Here is a 19,528-nt window from a genome sequence, read left to right as displayed (position 1 = left end):
CAATTAGGTCTGAGGCTGGGCCTACATCCCTCTTCTTGGCCCTATAGTATCCTGGGAAGCAAGGACCCACCCTAAGTTTTTCCTAGCTTGCTGGGGTCTCCTCACAGCTCCCACTGTGCAGAGTGCAGAGTGCAGTCTCACAAGGCTGATGTTCTGAGCTTCCAGAAGGGGCTGGGGCCGCATGGCCACACTGTAGAGCCTCATCGCCAATCCTGGGATGTATGCTTAGCACGCCCAGCCCAGATGCAACTCCAGGCTGGCTGGGTCTTAGTCACCCTCTATAGTTAGAGCCCCCGAAGCGGGGAGGGTCTGATTTGTTACCATAACCTTACTGACGCCAGATGGAGTGTGCCCCAGATTGGGGGAGACTACCTCTGCAGGACCCAAAGCTCTGACTCAGCCACTTGCAGCTGCTATGGCAGGAACAGCTGCCATCTGCTGAAATGAGGACTTGTGGCAACTCCACAAGCAGCAGTGGCCAGACAGCTCAGCAGACCTCGGGCTTATAATCCCCTCTTTCCTCAGAGCTGGTGAGAGGCCAGCTCCTGGGGGCAGCCTGCCTGATACGGAGTTGCCTGGTCCTGCCCCAAGGCGGCACTCCTGCCCACCTCCAGGGCGCCTGCGGATTGACTTATCACTATGCTTTTTCTAGTGACAGGTGCTTGGAACACAGCACCTTGGCAGCATTTTCTTAATCTTATGAAGAGGTAAACCCTCACACTCAGAGGACTTCTAAGGACTGGCAATAGGCTTGGAGCTGCTCAGAGTGAGCCATGGTATCCCCCTACTTGCAGTAGTGCAGGGCCTGGCCCACCTCAGAGACCCTTCGCTGTTCACGAAGCCAGCTTAACTACATTAGAAGGTGCGTTTGGACCCAGGCTGCACCCCGGTGGCTGCGCCTCCGCTCTGTCAGCCCCTGCCCAGCACCTGCCGGGGGAAGGCACGGCCCTCTCCAGCATGTACCTTGAGCCACTGCTTCTCTGTCAAAGAGTCGCTATAGTCCACCTCCTTGCGGTGGCGGGAACCCCGGCCAAACATCTTCTCCTCCTCCTCCTCACAGGTCAGCCGCTCCACCTCCGCATCATCCTTTATGATCCAGGATGGGAGCTCATCCTCCTCCATCAGGCGCGGCTTCCGCTTAGGGTTGCGGGCCTCCTCGCGCCGGCGGTCCAGGTCCATGCGCTGCAGCGAGTGGGCGGGAGGAGGAGGGAAGCAAGAAGCAAAATGAGGGAGAGAGGACGAAGAGAGGGTCAGTAAAGGGGAGGGCGCCGCAAGGCAGGCTCCAGTAGGGACTCAAAGGCTCACAGGGCCCACAGAGGCCATCGCTGGCTCAAGAGTTAACAGAGCAGCTCTGACTGCAGGGGCTGACCTGGCGGCTGCTAAAACAGACCCTGCTAAGGGGCTCTGGAGAAGGTGGGAAAGGGGCAACAGGGTGGCAGCTCCACAACAGCCTGAGTGGAAGACACAGGCCTGCTGGAGCCAAGAGGACCTCTGCTCCAATTTTGTCCCATCATTCTGGGGCTGGGGCCTGCCATGGAGGCCCTCGAAGTCCCATGGCCTTGATGGTCTTGGCTCCCTTTGAAAAGGAGCAGAGCCCTTAACAGCTGTCAGCAAATAGACTCAGGAAGACAGGCAAGTCTGAGGGTCACGTACAGCATGGAGGCCAGTGTGTGCCCGGCTGTCCCTATGACAAGCTCAGGAGATCAAGGATGAATAAGGACGGGTCAGTTGGAGTCATGAGCAGGCTACACTGGGAGATGTCCCAGGTCCATTCGCCGCTGGAGAGTTTATTGGGAACTGAACCCAAGGACACTCTACCACTGTGTTTCATTCCAGCCCTTTTAATATTTTATTGTGAGACAGAGTCTTACTATATTACCCAGGCCGGCCTTGAACTTGTGACTCTCCTTGCCTCAGTGTCCCACACAGCTAGGATTGTAGGCATGGGCCACCACATCTGGCATCACTGAGACTTTCTGCATAGTTTTTGGTGTTGGCAGGGTGGACACATAAGCCCTGCAGGGCACCCTGAAGCTGTGGGGGGCAGAACAGCCTCCTTGTGGCAGCATGTTGCACTCACCATGAACAGGTCAAACTCCTCTTCATGTCGTGCAATCATTTGGTTGACAGTCTCATCGTCGGGTACTTCATCTTCTTCCTACAAGATTGCAAACCTTTAGTCTGGCTGTGGAGGGGTTGGGCTGGGCGGCGGCCAGGCTCGGAGGCGAGCAGTGGCGATCCGTGGGAAATGAGCTGGCGGTCCCAGTCCGGCTGCGGTGGATGGGGACCCACACAGCAGCGAGAGGCACACACACGCACACGCACACGCACGCTCGGTGGGATCAGGGCCCTTGCTGGCCGTCCCAGCTGAGAAGCCGAGGACTGGATGGGCGTGGAGACTGAACTACCCCTCTCACCTTTAGAGGTGGCTCCTCCAAGTCGGGGTTGACGCCCGCTGGCGGAGGGGCAGTGTGGGCGAAGCTGGCACTGCCGCTGCCCGTGCTGCAGTGTCTGCTCTGTGGATAAATAGAGGACTTCAGTCTCCAGGGCTGTCAATCCGGCGTCTGTCACCAGCAGTTTAGAAAAAAAAAACCACTTCAAAGGGAAAGCAAGTACTCATCCTCTTTCCGCTCAGCCCACACTCCCTTTACTCCAAAGGGATGCAAAAAAAATAAGAGTGCAAAAAAAGGTACAAAAACAAAAATGAAAGCCGCTCATGCGTTCACCACTCACGCTGGGGGGGGGGTCAGGGTCGGAGCTGGTGCTGTGCTCACCTCATCCTGCTCCTCGTGCTCCAAGATGGCCTGCAGGAACGCGCGCCTTTCGTGGCTGGATGATTTCTGGTCGAACATGCCCGCCTGGATCACCTTCTGGTCCACATTGAGCTTATACTTGGCTGCAGCCAGGATCTTCTCCTCCACGCTGTTGACCGTGCAGAGGCGGAGCACGCGTACCTCATTCTGCTGCCCGATGCGGTGGGCTCGGTCCTGCGCTTGCAGGTCCTGGGGAGAGGTACAAGTCAATTCCAAACTAGAGGGCAGAAGCTTTGGGGAGGAGGGTGCGAAGGCAGGGTCTTCTTTCTGTGTGGGCCTCCAGCCTCAAGTCTACCCTTCTTCACCACTAGTGGCACGAGCCAGAGCTCAGGAATGTGACCTGGCCTGCATCACCTAGCTGGGGGGACTAGGTAACAAGCCCAGTTGTGACCTTCTACCCTACAGGGATCTGACAAATACATGTGCTCCAATGGGAGACACTGTCAAAATCAGCACATCCATGTGTTCCTGCAGACAGGTGCTGGAAGGTGCTCAGCAATAGTGCCATTTCGGAGGACAACCACAAGGGGTTATGTTCCCAGTAGCCCTTGTCATAGACCCAGAGGTCCTCAGTGTGGCCATGTAACAACTGAGGCACCACTCAGAGGTCAGGGCTAACACCACGCAACAGTGTGGTAGGGCCTGGTTTGCTTAGGGGCCCACATGCTTCCCTGCTGTGCAACCTAGGCCTGGGCCTACCCTCCCGACCCAACCTCAGAATTCACTGCGATAGCCCTCTTCTGACGGCTTTGTATAGAATACATGAAGGAAAAGGTGTCAAGAGTGTAGCCCAACAACTGGGACAGCAGCTCCTGAAAAAAAAAATTTTTTTCGGGGGGTGGGGGGTACAGGGAATTGAACCCAGGGGTGCTTAGCCACTGAGCCATATCTCCAGCCCTTTTTTATATTTTATTTGAGACAGGGTCTTACTACGTTGATAAGTGCCTCAATAAGTTGCTGGGATTACAGACGTGTGAGACTATGCCCAGTACAAATATTTTAATTATCCCTAGTTTAGAACAAGGAGGCTCCCTGAAACCCTGTCTCTGGGCCCAGTGTATGGGCCACCAAGGCACCATGCTCCTCAAACTGAGAAATATGGGGAGGAAGGAGGATGGTAAGGAGCTGACCTCAAAAACCTTGGTAATGGGATTTTTACTGCAGTCTACTTGCTGATCTGCACACTCTGACCATCCTTCAGGAAACTGGTCAGTCATCAGAATCTGGGCTGGAACTACATGCCAGACTGATCAGAGGAAAGACCTCAGATGGTTCACCCAGGGCATTCGCCCATCAGAGTGAATCTCTGATCATGCTGTGGCTACCAGGGTGTGGAAGAGGGTACACTGGATGTAGAAGAGGGCACACTTGGACCCCACCAATGGAGGTATAAATAGTTGGGCAGAAGCAACCAGAATATGAAGGGAAGACTCCCACAGGCATGGGGATCCCACTTCTCAGGGCTGATCCAACTGGAAGGACCTTACAAATGTGCCCCAAAAGGGACAAGAGGGTTTCCTATGCTGGTAGATGGAAATAGAGCTGGAAGTAAGATGTTTTGGGGCCAAATATACTGGGACATCTGGGAGTTGATGCAACAGTGGACGAGATGTGCCCTCTGGAGGAGAGGCAATTGACACTGGCTGCTGAACACAAGAGGCATGTGCTCCAATGGGAGACAGTGTGTCAAAATCAGCACATCCATGTGTTCCTGCAGAGAGGTGCTGGAAGGTGCTTAGCAAAGAGCGGGATTGGTGGGGAAGAGAAAGAGGCCTCTTTTCTTTGTGTTATTAGTATCTGCGTTGAAAATTAAAAGCAAGAGCATATTATTGTTATAATGAGACAGAGACCATTTTACTCACTTTAGAACACACAGTTCTATATAACAGCACGCCCTGGCACCTACTGGCGTGGAGGCCCACATGGAGTACATGATTAAGAAACAAGAGTCTGCCCCAGATTTTGTTCCACATGGGTCAATGTTCCACACAGAAAAAGTCTACAGAGCTGTGCCCCATAACCTAGTGGATGTAGCCAATGGGATTTACAGCACCTTCCACCTTGTTCTGTTATGTAATTCCAGAAATTAAAAAAAGGGTGGGGGGAAATGCTGCTTTCCTAACCAGAGGACAAGGCTATATCTACTTTTAGAAACAGAAAGAGAAATCTGCTTCTTGATGACTTAGTTGGGGTAGGTGTGGCTCCTGCCAACTCCTGGGACCCACAAGAAAGCTTGTGGGTCAGCCCTCTAGGGCTTCTGGAAGCTCCTCTCCCCTCTCTCACCAGGGCACTGGCTGCTTTTACCTGGTGGGGATTCCAGTCGCTGTCGAAAATGATCACAGTGTCAGCTGATTGGAGGTTCAGTCCCAGCCCCCCAGCCCGGGTGCTCAGCAGGAAGATGAAATACTCTGAGCCGGGCTCGTTGAAGGTTTTCAGCAGCATACCCCGGTCCTCTGCCTTTGTGGTTCCTGACAGGCACAGGAGACAAGGAGGTCAGCAGGGTGGCTTGGGGACCAGGATTAGGAAGAGACACACAGGAACTCCCAAGAGCAGAAACCATGACCCAGAGGCCACAAGAGCCAAAGCTACACTGTATCCACAAAAGTGGGACATACAATTAGCCAGTGACTTGGATGTACAGAACATCACTACACTGTGGCACCTCTCCCATCCCAGGAGATAAAAACAGGCTCTATTAGTGCCCTAATCTGGCTGCATCTCCATGTGATATGGGATGCGGGAAGGACTATGAGCACTGGGCCCGAGTTCAGGGACGCCCTAGCCAGTGCTGTTGATAGGACCAGACCCTAGCACCTCTCCAAGTGCCTGCTCTGCTCTATGGGCAAGAGGCAGAGTGGCTGATGCCGCCAAGACTACTCCTCCTAAAAACATTCAAGGGGCCTCATTGCAGTTGGATAGTGCTGTGGAAATGAGCCAATAGCCAGAGGGCTGGCATGTGCTCTTGACCCTACTGCAACAGGCTCTGCTAGTTCACAGGGAATCCCCATGGGCGAGAGCAGGGGAGTTTTACTCTTGTGTGTGTGATGCTGGGGATGGAACCCAGGATCTTGCATATGTGAGGCAATAGCTCTTCCACTGAGCCACACCCACTCAGGGAAGCCTAATAAGGGGGGCTTGGTACCCCTCTGGCTCTATTCTCCCAACCCTAAGCAGAGAGCCTGCAAGGGTTCCCAGTGACTTTCAAATAACAGCCCAGGATGTAGATCTTTGGTATTACAAGTATCCATAGGATGTCTTAAGCTACTCAGGCTTCTGTCAGCGCCAACAAAAGCTGCCTTTGGTGCACTGAGCAATAATTTTGGTGACACAATGAAAACTAAACACTTCCTACCACTGGTCCATGTGTCACCAGGCACAGCACAAGAGCCTGGTACCTACTGTAGCCAAAGCACCTGTCACATGCCACCCTTCCTTGGGCTCCAGATGCAACCACAGCCATCCCACCTCAGAGAGGGGAACAACAACCCCCCAGATGCCAGCATGTGCCTCACATTCATCAACCTCATGGCAGGAGACTCAGTGTCATGACTTCATTGAGCTCCCAGTCTTCCTCTGCATTTGCGATAGACTTTCTGCTCCGTGGCTGGGACTATATATAAGGTGCTACAGAAGCAACTGAGGCCAAGTTAACAGAAGCACTTGTCCTCTGAAAAGACAGGGTCGGCACTCAGAAGGCTGGGGCTTGGCCCTCAAGAAGATGGAAGAGACAACGTGAAGGTTGGAGTACATAGGAGAGACCTAGACACATGGCCTTGCCAGGGTTTTGGTTTCCTACAGCCTGAAAGCAGTGGAAAGCCCCAAGAGAGGATGGGGCAACAAGGGAGACTTGCATTTTGTGAAGGTGGACCCTGAGAGTTCTGAAAAGGGGCTGAAGGTTGGGCGAGTGAGTGTGCAGGCCATGTTTTGGGTAAGGGTCCAGAGAGGGACAGAAAGATCAGCCAGGCAAGCAGAGTCTGTGAAACAACATTTCTAAAAGATCCTCAGTGAGAACAGGTTTGGGAGCCCAGGGGAGGTGCACAAAGGTTTGGGGTGTCCTGCCATGCAACAAACCCTGCACAGAACTTAGTAAGGTCTCCAAGACCTTGTGCAAGGGGAACTGTTTAACCTTGCTGGTTTCTATTTTTTTTTTTTTTTGTACTGAGGATTGAATGCAGGGGTGTTTAACCACTGAGCCACATCCCCAGCCCTGTTTTAATATTTTATTTAGAGAGAGGGTCTCACTGAGTGCCTTGTTAAGTTGCTGAGGCTGGCTTTGAACTGGCAATTCTCCTGTCTCAGCCTCCTGAGCTGCTGGATTTACAGGTGTGCACCACTGTACCTGGCATCCTTGCTAGTTTCTAACCCCATTTTTCTGGTAAGCCTTGTCCACCACTCAGGCAAAAAGAAGGTGGGGAACTTAAGGCCCTCCCTACTAGTCATAAGTGCTGGCCACCTCTTGCTCAGCCTCTTCCTCCCTGGAGTGCCTCTTGGAGGTGAGGGCAAGCAGAAATATCGAGAGGGACCACTGGGCACAGGGTCAGGGCCTATTGCCTCCTGGAGGAAGCTCCTGCTCTTGCCCTACAACATCTGCTTCCCTCCCTCAGTGGCTCCTGATTCTAGTACAGTCAATCCTGATTCCAACTCCAGGCCTGACCAGTGAGTGATAGGACCGCAGCCACATGGCTGTTGTGAAAAGTCCAGCAAAAAGCACATGACTCCAAGTAGCTAAAGGAGAGACAGCCCTGGACTTCTGAGGGGAAAGCTGAGCTGCCTCTGCTTTGGAGACACGGAGCAGGTAAGGGGAAGCCTGAGGATAAGGCCAAGTTAGAGGAGAGCAGAGCTACGAGCTGGAGAAAAGCCCTGAAGCATTATTGTTGTACCTGAATCCAACTGAGGCGAAAGCAAGCAAACCCTTGGCTCCCAATTATGCTTTTTACCTTATGCATTTTCATGGTTTTTTTGCTTCCTGTTTAAGCAGGACCGCCAAGTACCCCTTCCTCCCAGTGCTGCAGTGAAAAGTTGGCCAGTGTCCAGTCTCAGCTTGTGATCCTGCCATGACACCTCCAGGGTCTGGCCTCCTAGTTCCAAGCCTGAGGAGCTCAGTGTGCTACTGGGCTCAATGTGGCACTGGAGGAGGCCCATAGGCATAAAGCTGGGGTATCCTGGACAACAAAGCCCCTTAACAAGTCTCTCTTCTACTCACCATCAAGCCTGAGGTATTTAAAGCCACGATATGCAAAATAATCTTCCATGATCGTCATGAGGGAAGTCATTTGGCAGAAGAGCAGCACTTTATGGTTGGTTGCACGCAGTTTGGGAAGAATTCTATCAAGAAGCTCAAACTTCCCCGAGGCTCTGTACAGGTCCAGTCTAAGTTGTGGCAGGAGGAAGAGAAGAACATTGAGAACATTAAAAATGCCACCTCTGGGCGTTTTAAAGAATAGGAGTGTGTCATGTTCCCACACTGGCTGGGCACAGAGGTCTCCCAAGCAGATCTCCTACTACAGTTTGAGCAAAGCCACTTCAACCCAACTAAAATAAACTCAGGTCACCCTTGGTTAAGAGCACATTAGAAGGGTGACCACATCTTTATCATCTAACCTGAGAATGAAAGAGCTGTGACTTTTAATAAGGCAGGGACAGGAAGTGAGGGCCAGGGCTACTCCCAGACACCCAGGCTTTATCTCCCTTCTTGTTAAAGAACCTTCTGGGGGGTCTGGGGTTGTGGCTCAGTGGTAGAGTGCTTGCCTAGCACATGTGAGGCTCTGGGTTTGATCCTCAGCACCACAGAAAAATAAACAAATAAAATAAAGGTATTGTGCCCAACTATAAATAAAAAAAATATTAAAAACAAAACAAAACAAAAAAAGAACCTTCAGGAACAAATGCTCACATTGGAGACTGCCCACACCCTGCCAGACTTAGAAGGGGGCCACTGAAGCTTCTCTCATTTCTTCCAGTCAACAGCCCCTGGATTCAGAGATGTGGAAACGGAAGCTCGGGGGCAGGAACAGGGTGATCCCACATAGAGAAACTTCATGATGCAATGCGATGAAAACAAGTCACAACAAAACTTCTTGTCCTTTCATTAAGTAATGCTGTTCCTGAGACTGCTTTAGTATCCAGGGTCATAAAAGGAACTTGTAACAAGGTTTTTTGTAAAAGTGAAACTCTAGGGGGCTGGGGATGTGGCTCAAGCGATAGTGCACTCGCCTGGCATGCGCAATGGTGCTGGGTTCGAGCCCCAGCACCACATACAAATAAAATAAAGATGTTGTATCTGTCGAAAACTAAAAAATAAATATTAAAAAATTCTCTCTCTCTCTCTTAAAAAAAAAAAGTGAAACTCTAGAGACGACATCCGTGTCTAATACCAGGGACTTCAAGAAGTGTGGCCTAGTCACATGCAGTGGGACATGCTTGTGGGCCTTAGGAGGCTAAAGGCAGGAAGATCACGAGTTCAAAGCCAGCTTCAGCAATTTAACGAGGCCCTAAACAACTTGGTGAGATGATATCTCCAAATAAAATATAAAAACAGGCTGGGGATGTGGTTCAGTGATTAATTGCCTCTGGGTTCAATCCTAGAAGCGTGGCCTGTGCTTTTACAAAGGATGCTGCAGAAAACAGATTCACACAGTACAAAATGTTTCTGTTTTAGTGGATTATGTGTAGACTCAGAGACACTAAGAAAGCTATCCAGGGTCACAGAGTAAGGAGGTGGCAGAGCAGGGTCCAGAAGCCAGCCTGCCTCAGGAATCCTGCTTTTTGGGGCGAATGGTGATCAATTCTCAGAGTACTCTCCTTTCTTTAGGTTCCTCTATGTTTTCTAAATGTTCAGGTTTGAAAACTGGACAAAAGTAACAACAGCAAGAAAGACAAATGAGCGAGAAAGCAAACCCCTCCACATGGACAACCAGCCCACCCTACACAGTCGGGCAGCTTCTCACCCCTGGACGATGCCACCGGTGAAGCCCAAGTGCTCAGAAAAGGATTCCTGCAATGGAATAAGAGATGGGTCAATGCTGGGACAGGGAAAGGCCATCTGGTCCAACCTCATGGTCCAGGCCTCTGCTGTAAAAGGATGGAGCCCTCATATCAAGCACTCAGCAATGGCCCATGGCAGCACCAAGGCCAAGAGAGGGATGCTGAACACTCCTTATCGCACCAAATCCCGAGTCTCATGCAGATCTAACAGAAGGGAAGAAGTAATATATGACACGCTTGGTCACCCTCATGAGTGCAAGAGGACTGTGTCTATGCAAAACTACCCTGGAACAGAACCCCAGGGGTGCTTGTGGTGGGCATGAGGGATCTTCAACCATACTGAACTTTAAGCCAAGAAATAAGGACACATGTACACATTTCAGAAACAAGAATCCAGACTCTTGAAGAGTATTAAGTTTCCAAAGGGTTCTGGTCCACACCCTTGATTAAATGGGGAGGCTGTGCTTGTATTTCTCCCACATGGAAAAGGCCAGGATGCCAAAGAACAGATGTGGAACAAGTCCTGGGGCTCATCCCTACAGAGGAGTCTCAGGAAACCTTTCAGGGAGGGGTTTCAGGAACTTTATTTCTCTCATATAAATATTTGGATTCCTTAAAATTAGCATACATGAGCACATGCAGTAGAGCACATGCTTAGCACATGCAAACCTTGGGATCCCTCCCCAGCACCAAAAAAAAGTAAATAATATACATACATATGTACATACATAAATAATACATACGTACATACATAAATAATTTGTAAAAAGAAAACCAACAGATAGATATACATGCATTACCTATACCAAATACCAAAAACTTTTGCAAAGTCATCTGAGACAAGCAACCTAAGTCAACCTAGGAGCTCAGCACAGACTGGTGTCTTTGGGCCCATACAGAGTGAGGATGGGGGCAGTCAGAACTGCTGCCAGCAAGCTCTGGGTATTGCAGGGACTGCTGTCCCTGAGGCTGGGCATGTGGCACAAGGGACCTCACCTCAATGTGCTGGAACATGTACGGGTGGTTGCAGATCTTCCTCAGCTGCATGATGGTGTTCATCAGGGTCTTGGTGCCACCTTTGCCCTAGGGAGGCAGACAAAAAGGTCAAAACCAGGTCTTATCTCTGGGGTAGGGTGGAGCTGGCATGCAGAATGGGAGAAGAGCTCTGGAGAAGCTGGGGTTGCAGCTGTAGCAGAGCAACCAGGAACACAACCCAGAGTGCAGAGACAGCTCATGTGAAGACCTAGAGGTCCATAAGTAGCACTGGAGGATGCAGAGACCACCTGGCATATTATAGGGTTAGGGTAGGAAGCTAGCCGTATTGAACTGAATGAACACAAATGCTTTCTGACACCAGCTCTGTCCTAGGCATTGCAGGGAGCCACTGGAGGGGTCCCTCAGGCTGCAGAGTAGAGGGACGGCTCAAGCTAGCAGGGTGGGTGTTCTGGGCTGAGAAGAAATCAAGTGCACACTGTTCTACGAGGTCAGAGAAGAAAGGGCCTAAATAAACATGGAGGGGAAGTAATTGGGAGTTAGGATCCTGGGTACAGGATCAAGGAACCTGACAGGAGGGGCCTGGTACCCTTAGAGAGGTCCTAAAAAGAGAGAGCTCACCTGACCCTGACTCCTTAACACTTTATGCCCTCGCCAAAGTAACTTTGTAACAATGGGGTGGAACAGTTCACTAGAATATTCAAAACCCTACTGGGGTTAGCATGGGCCCCACAGTGCCAAGGAAGGAGCCACTGTCTCAAAAGTGCCCCCTAAGAAAGACCACTGGTACTTATACTCATGACTATTTAAATGCCCTTGGGATCACAGCCAGGTGGGCCTTACAGGGCACAATTAAGTCTATGGAGGTAAGAACCACACTGGTTAGCGCATTCTCCAGCCCTGAATACCAGGCTGCTTCTGCTCCACCCTCCTGGGACATATAAGTGCAGAATAGGGATCCCCAGAGCCAACCTTCTTGTCCTTCTCGGAGCCGTCGGTCAGTAGCACCCCCTTAGCTTGCATGTGCCGGTAGAGCACGCGCTGCAGAGCAGACATGTCGCACTTGATGACATACTCCACCTGCAGGGCAAACAGTGAGCTCAGGGGAGCAGCAGCAGCCCCAACACCTGACCCAACTCTTGTCTCCAAGCCCTACTGGAAGCACCCGAAACCTCAGGACATGAGCTCTGATTAAGTAACAAAGGGTGATGGTGAGGATCCCCTGAGGCTGGGGGACAAGGGAGATAGTAAAGACATACAGATTCTGGGTTAGAAAGGGCAACATGGCTACATCATGGAGGGCTCTCCAAACAGCCAGGAAATAAAGGGCAAGGCTGACTGTGGTGTGTGAGGTGGGGGAATGAATTTGGTCAGGGAGAGAGAGAGACCAAGAACCCAGAGCCTTCCCACACTGGAGGAAGCCTCATGCTACAGACAGAGGGAAGAAGTGCAGGCATTGACACCGATAGGAGGTGGAACTGAGGCTCTTACTAACAGGGGTTAGTTGCCATCCAAAGGCTGGATTGAATAGGGCCTAGATCTGGACCTTGGGGAGACCCTGAGCATACCCAAACTTGGGAAACCCGACAGTACACCGTGGCAAAGTGGCTTCTCCTAGGCAGAACTTACCTTCTCAGGCAACTGGGCCTCAACTTCCTTCTTGAGCCGCCGGAGCAGGAAGGGTCGCAGCACTTTGTGGAGACGACGAATGATAAGGATGGTTTCTTCCTCATTCAGATCCACCTGGAGCCCCACGAACAAAATCCAAATATTACCTCCAAAGGAGGGGAGGCAGTGACCACAGTGCTCTAAGCTTTCAGGGGCAAGGAGTGCACCCTCCTTTTTGGTATGACTAACGAATCTGCTGTCCACAGAATTTTGGGGATGGAACTAAGGGCATTGGGAGGCCATGCTATGTATGCCTTCCCACAAAAATGTGGCAGCCTACTGAATGGCTTCCCTAAGGGTAATATGAACTTATGTGTCTAAAAACCTAAAAGCACAAACAAACAAAAACAAGACAGCACTGGAGCAGGCTGAGCACACAGAAAACTGACTTTAACTGCAGAATTCCCAGGGAGGGGTCTGTCACGAGGTACCCCAAAAGCCCTCCCTCTTTCAGGCTGAGAAGACCCAAGTAAAATAAATACTGCTTTCCCAGGTGCCTGCTCCTTGGCCAAAAGATCGTTTTCAATCACGAGATTGGGCGTGTTCAGGGTGATATGGCTCTGACCAGTGTTGAAATGTCTGGATACTGTGGGTGGCACGATCAGACTGAAGGCCACACAGTGGCCACAGAGATGAGCCTCTAACCACGGTCAGATAAAGAGCAAGTAGCAGAACAGTATTATGGTTTTCAAAAAAAAATTCTATATGCTGGTGTTTAGCACATAGAAAATGCCCATGTAATACTCTTCACTGATTTCTTTCTTTTAAAAAGAACTTTTCTTCTGTCAATTCCTGGTCATCCCTTGGTAGAAGTGCCCTGCTTGAAAAGAAATGAGGCTGTAGGATCTGGTCCTGCATCTGGGGAAGGGGCCTAAGGACCGTGGTTCCCTCATCATGAGGACCTTGAGAAAGCCTTGGTTTCTCCTTCAGAAGGGCTGCTGTCTTGGTCTGTGGTAGAGATAGTGAAGACTGTGAGGATGAGACCAGTAAAGGCCCAGCTGTAAATAGGACACATCTACAGAAAGATGGCCAGCGGGAAGAGTGGCAGGGCCACTTCCAGGGGCTGTAGCACTACTGATAACCTAAGTTATGCCCACGTCTGCAGGGCTTGGCCGCTTAAGTCACCTCAACAAGAGGTCACATAGGCCATCCCACAATATGTTAAACCCCCAAAGCACAACGTGCTGTGGACTCTGTGCTCAGAGCTAGCTCAGGGACATGTTATCAACCATGTAGATAGGCCCTTCATAGCCAATGTGCCACTGTGTGGCCTTCAGACTGACCATGCCACCACAGTATCCAGACATTTCAACATTGGTCACAACAATCTCTGAAAACAACTTAAAACAGAGCCCAACAACAGGTGCCTTAACCAAGACCTTATAGGTCCCTCCTGCTCTCAGGGTGAATCCTGGACTCCCTGAAGCGCCCAACAGGATGTAGTTCACTGTGCCATTCATACCCTGAGGGCCTAGGGCCATCCCAGGGCCAAATAAACCCCTGGGACTTCTCTCCTGATCTGTCCATCTCTACACAAGGGTCCCCTTGTGGCTCCTTTAGCTTCAGGGTCCAGGGGCAGTGTATTGTGGCAGCACTCAATAAACATGATCCTGGGAGCCAGATGAGCCAGGATGATCCAAGCAGGCGTGGCTGCTAACGCAAGGTGCAAAACCATGACCACCATTTCCCACCCTGCCAGGTTGTGGCCAGGCACACACCCACCTTTTCCCCGGTCATGGCAAAGGGAGCATTGAACCACTGTTCAAAAGTGCTGCAGCTCTTGAAGATGGTGGGCAGCAGGAAGTTGAGCAGCGCCCAGAGCTCGGGGAGCTTGTTCTGCAGTGGCGTGCCCGTCAGCAGCAGACGCCGAGGGGCCACGTAGTGCGTGTTGAGGACCTGTGTCAGCTTACAGTGGTGGTTCTTCATGCGGTGGCCTTCATCCACAATCATGTACTTCCAGCGGATCTACAGGTCAGAACACAGGTGGTCAGGGGGACAGCAGGGCTGCCCTGAAGGACCTCATGCTGGAAACAGAGGCAATGGTCACCACCAACCAGGAAGGCTCCGTGGCGGAGAGCTCCCGAGAACATGGCATTACACTCTTCCACCCCAAAACACGCACACCCACATGGAAGAGCCACATAGACTCCAGGATACACGGCAGGGAGATGAGCCTCTGACTACTGTGTCAGATAAAGAGCACGTAGCAGATCAGTATTATGGTTTTCAAAAATATGTATATATATGCTAGTTTTAGCACATAGAAAATGCTCACTGATCAGTGAGGCCCCCTGGGGCATGGGTTGTGCAATAAGGTTGGTGACAGCTCTATTTCAATGAGCAGAGCATATTTCAAAGGGCAACCAAGAGCCCAGGGAGGTCGGAACGTAAGGCACTCCAGTGCCAAGGAGCCCTGCCTTATCCAGCCACTCTGAGAGTCTGTAGGTGATTCTCAGATGGAACAGGGCTCGACACAGTGTGAGACCACAGGCAGGAGCTCTGGGGTGTCTCAAGGCAAGTCTCTGTGGACCACAAGGAGCCCAGCTTCAACCTCTCTCTAATGGGAACCATGCAGGACTCCTAAGGATACTGTGAGGCTTGAGGAAGGCAGCACATGTCAGGTCAGGGTACCCAAGGGCAGTGCTGATCTGGGGGTTCAGCAGCCTCCTTCCACAAACAATACCTAGCACTCTGTAGTCATACTAATTCCAGCCATGGCAGATAAACAGGATTTTCAGGGCCTTGTTCCTGGGCTCATGATGGGCCTAGCTTTATATTACACCTGCAGGAGAGGCACCATAGTACAGGCTGGAGGATAAGATTCTACCCTCAGTTTCCAGGACCTCAGTTTCCTCACCTGTCAACCCCAGAATACACACAGAGGCCCCAATACCACCATTACCAGCATACAGTGAGAAGTGTGGTAAATGGCAAATGTCCCTGGGTCAAAAACTCTCCACTTAGTGCTCCCTATGGTCAGCAATGAGGCCTGCTGTACCCTATTCAGTTGAAGTTTCCCAGACAGGAGGAGCTACAGCAGGCATGGGACTGCATCTGCCTATAACTGGACCATGGCACATGCTCAGTAATTCACCAGTGGCCAGGCAGGAGCTGCCTTCAGTCACATCACCCAAGAAACTTCCAGGCCTGAGCAGTCCCCAACATAAAGACCTGAGGCTGACAGGCCAACAGCACCTCAGCCTGAGTTCTCAGCCGTCATCCTCTTCCTCAAACCCTTGAAGTCTCATGGTCTTTGGTGGGGGGCATGGCCCCAAAGGAGGGGAAATTGAGGCTACTAGAGATAGGGACGACAAGGCCAGTCTATCCTCAGCCCAAGTGGGACATGCAGGCAGGTCAGGAGACACTGTATGAGAAGCAGCTTCAGGAAGACACCCAAGAGGAGCTAGTCCACATGTTCTGAGGACAGTCCCAACCCTTGGATCTGAGATGTTCAGAAAGGCAAAGCTGTGGTCACTTCCTCCACACCCAGGGTAGCTGTCTTCTTATGTATGTACATTTATGTGAGTCACTGAGAAGTCCCTTGCAAGGGGCTTTGGGGCATACACACACAAGACAGCATGGATCAGGCAGCAGCAGTTTCCCAGCAGCCCAGGAGCCTCTGGCCTGCTCTGTTTTTGGCAGCAAACATTACCTTGGCTAGGATGTGCTTGTCTTTGATGATGTACTCATAGGTTGTCAGCAAGACATTGAACTTCCCACTGCGGAGCTGGGGGACAAAAGCCCGTCTTGCTGCTGGAGAGCCCTGCGGGGACACGACAAACACACCTCAGCATCACAGGCAATGCAAGTGAGCGTGGCACCCCAGCAGCTGCCTGGATGGCACTCCTGACAGGGGAGAATGGCTTGGTCTTGCCAGAGGTGACATGCAAAGGTGGTGGGTAAGGGACTGGTTGGTGCTGACCTCGATGTACAGAGCACCAACTACAGGGAGAGGACAGCAGAGTGGGAGCCCCTTGGGGAGCTGTGCTGCCTACTACCTGGAGTACCTGCCCAACTGCTCCTTGGGGCCCCAGAGAAAGGGGCCTACTGCTTCCTGGCCCTCCATCACCTGCATGCCTGTTGGCTGAGCAACCCCTCTTCACAGGTTCCCAACCCAGAAGCTACAGCCCCTCCTATGCATACTGAGGGACACTGTGATCATTCCAGCCTTTTCCCTAGCAGCAAACCTGTGCCGTCCCTCATTTCCAAATCCTAACCCACATGACAAGGGTCTAAGATAGACATCAGGGCTTTGTCCAGGATCATGTTCCAGACACAAAATAAGCTTCAAGGCTCCCTAAACTATTATCTATAGAGCTACCCATGGTCCCTCAAACCCAACAGCTGCTGTCCTCTCTAGGCCCTCAAACACAAAGTGCTCTCTGTCAAGCTGAGAGCATCACAGCACAGGATGAAGGACCTGGACCTGGGAGATCTGCAGCAAGGGCAGCTGGTGCTAAGCAGGCCTGGCCCTGGGCCCACAGCACCTTGTGTACCCTGTCACCCAACAGCCCATGATGTATGTTCATTAGGTCCTCATACGCAAATGGATTTTTAATCAAAGCTTGGTTGAAAAACCACAAAATCCTCCATCAAAGCATCGATGTCTACTATGTGTTTCAATGTATACAATGTGAAAACTGTATTCCACAACTTGAGTCCATAATTTAATTTTTAAAAATATGCATTTATTCCCCCAAATAAGTGACCCCAATTCTGCAATATTATGACCCTATATATACAAAATATAAAAATGCACATAAAAATCCTGTACCATTAGTGTGCATGGATGTGCCTGTCTTCTCTTTCCCTCCCCACCCCTTGCCCACATCCCTTAAAGAGTCACAGGAAACCTTTGCAGGCTGTCACATACCTTGTAGGACACCTTTACCACAGAGGGTGCCCACTTGTCAAATTCGTATGCCCAGTTTGACAGTGTCCTGGTGGCACAAGGAAGGGATAGTCAAGTTTCATGATGATCAGAAACATCAGGGTCAACATGGTCACGGCTCTTGAGATTACAGGGTAACTGAATTTGTCACATACCAGCTGAGTGCGGGAAGGAAGGCCAGGAAGCACTAGGAGGCCCCTTTCTCTGGGGCCCCAAGGAGCAGTTGGGCAGAGAAGGGGAAGGCACTCCAGGTAGTAGGATCAGAAGCATGCCAACTGGAGATGAGGATGGGTACCTGCTGCTCGGATGGGATAAGCCAGAATGAACCTGGATGGGAGACCCATAGACTAGCTCTTTGGGAATACACCACATACTGGTGCCAGGAAAACCACATGGCCTCTTAGAGCCGGGTCTCAAGCTCAGAACTTTGCTAGTGATTGTGCTGTGCCCACCTGGGAAGGTAGGAGACACTGAGGGTTCTTTTCACCATCTCTGAATGAAAATGGCACTAATGACGTTTCCTGACAGTCAGACATGGAATACAGGCCATAAGCAGAAGTCTGGTCATGCTAGGGGAAGGGGAAGGCTAGAGCAGCAGGGACAGGGCAGGAGCAAAAAGCTGAAGCTGTTCCTCTTGGACAACCTAGGTCAGATGATGACAGGAGGGAGAGGGAAGATACAAGAGAACATGGAGCAGGTGGAACGTGGTGGAGGGAGTGGCAAGGAACCATTTCCTGGAGGGAACACACTCAGGAGAGTATGAAGGTGATGATAAGTTAAGATCACAGGAGTAGGATTCTGGGAGAAAGGTTGAGACATGAGTTTTTGGTAATGGAAGGAAGCCACTCAGAACATCTACACCAGGTGATTTGTAAAGACAAGACACAACACACAGATGAATAGCAGAGATGGTCAAGTCTCCCTTAGCACCTCCCTCCAAGTACCTCCACACTGAGGTGGTGGTGAGTCCACCACAAACTCACACTTCCCAGGCTCCCTAGCAGCCAGTCATTGGAATGGGCACAGTCCCAACCAATGAGATGAAGCTCAAATCACTGGGGTAAAAGGAAGGCAGCAGGTAGACTGGTAATATCTGATAATGTTTGGCTGCCAAAAGCTACTGTTGCCCTTTGCCCTGCCTATCAGCCTTGGAACTCAGATGAGATGGTGGAGGTAGTACAACCATCTTGCAACCATGAAGCAAGAATCTGAAAGCAGGTGTCACTGGCTAAGGGTGTGAGCAGAAAACTTCAGGAGTCTGAACACCTGATGGCATTGCAGAGTTGTCAGACCTGCCCCAGACAGCCTGGCGTGCAACTCCCCTTATGATCAGAAACACATCCCTGGTTCAGTCAGAGATCCTATTTCTATAACAAGGAGCAACAGGAGACAGTTGAGGGACAGAGAGAGAAACTAACAGCCAAAGCCCAAGGTCTACAGTAGGTGAGGCAAGAGCCACTATGACATGAAAGGAACTGAGAAGACAGGCCGGAGTGACAACTATCCAAGGCAAGGCCAGAGGTTCATGGCAGAGTAGTGAAGTCCCAATGGGTGGAATAGGGCAGCCCGGTGCCACAACACCAAACACGCCATGGGGCACATAGCTCTTTTGGCCTGGAGGAGATGATGCTGGACAGAGTGGATGCTTGCCTGGGGGAGGCATGGGGAGAAAAGGCCACAGGTCAGGCTGGGACACAACTTCACTGAGGTGAGTAGGGTAAGCTAGCACCAACAACCTTGGTAATGGGGTTTTAACTGCAATCTGTGAGCTTGGAGACAGGGGAAAGGTACAAAGCACACTGCACTCCAGTGAGGAAATGACTTCTCCAGGGGTGAACTGTTCTGTAACTGCTTTGTGCAGCTCCTGGGAATGGATGTGTCAGCAAGGAAGAGAGTTACCATGCACCCCATAGACCAGGCTAAGTGCGTTCAGCTCAACATAACCAAAGATGAAAGAGAAGCCGCTAAAGACTGTGTGTGCTGGGCTAGGGATGTGGCTCATGCGGTAGCGCGCTCGCCTGGCATGCGTGCGGCCCGGGTTCAATCCTCAACACCAGATACCAACAAAGATGTTGTGTCCGCCGAGAATTGGAAAATAAATATTAAAAAAAAAATTCTCTCTCTCTCTCTCAAAAAAAAAATAAAAAATAAAAAAAATAAAGACTGTGTGTGCACAGGG

General features: G+C 51.0%; 1 protein-coding gene across 7 annotated transcripts in view; it reads right to left on the bottom strand.

Annotated features, from left to right (window-relative positions):
* LOC101971256 (SWI/SNF related BAF chromatin remodeling complex subunit ATPase 4) overlaps positions 1-19,528 on the bottom strand; it is an 81,441-nt gene that overhangs the window by 21,260 nt on the left and 40,653 nt on the right. For 5 of the 7 annotated variants that reach the window (XM_078036266.1, XM_078036268.1, XM_005336154.4 and 2 more), the window contains 13 exons: positions 17,332-17,398; positions 16,111-16,221; positions 14,181-14,423; positions 12,420-12,533; positions 11,763-11,870; positions 10,794-10,880; positions 9,761-9,807; positions 8,017-8,183; positions 5,118-5,281; positions 2,775-3,002; positions 2,418-2,516; positions 2,081-2,158; positions 964-1,182 (listed from right to left, as the gene is read on the bottom strand). In XM_078036266.1, coding sequence (XP_077892392.1) covers positions 964-1,182; positions 2,081-2,158; positions 2,418-2,516; positions 2,775-3,002; positions 5,118-5,281; positions 8,017-8,183; positions 9,761-9,807; positions 10,794-10,880; positions 11,763-11,870; positions 12,420-12,533; positions 14,181-14,423; positions 16,111-16,221; positions 17,332-17,398 — 1,732 coding nt within the window. The remainder of the gene's footprint in view (positions 1-963; positions 1,183-2,080; positions 2,159-2,417; positions 2,517-2,774; positions 3,003-5,117; positions 5,282-8,016; positions 8,184-9,760; positions 9,808-10,793; positions 10,881-11,762; positions 11,871-12,419; positions 12,534-14,180; positions 14,424-16,110; positions 16,222-17,331; positions 17,399-19,528) is intronic. The other 2 variants (XM_013363305.4, XM_013363306.4) reach the window with 1 other exon arrangement.

Source organism: Ictidomys tridecemlineatus, chromosome 2, assembly GCF_052094955.1.
Source record: "Ictidomys tridecemlineatus isolate mIctTri1 chromosome 2, mIctTri1.hap1, whole genome shotgun sequence".
NCBI classification, from domain to species: Eukaryota; Metazoa; Chordata; class Mammalia; order Rodentia; family Sciuridae; genus Ictidomys; species Ictidomys tridecemlineatus.
This window is presented reverse-complemented; position numbering and strand designations above follow the sequence as displayed.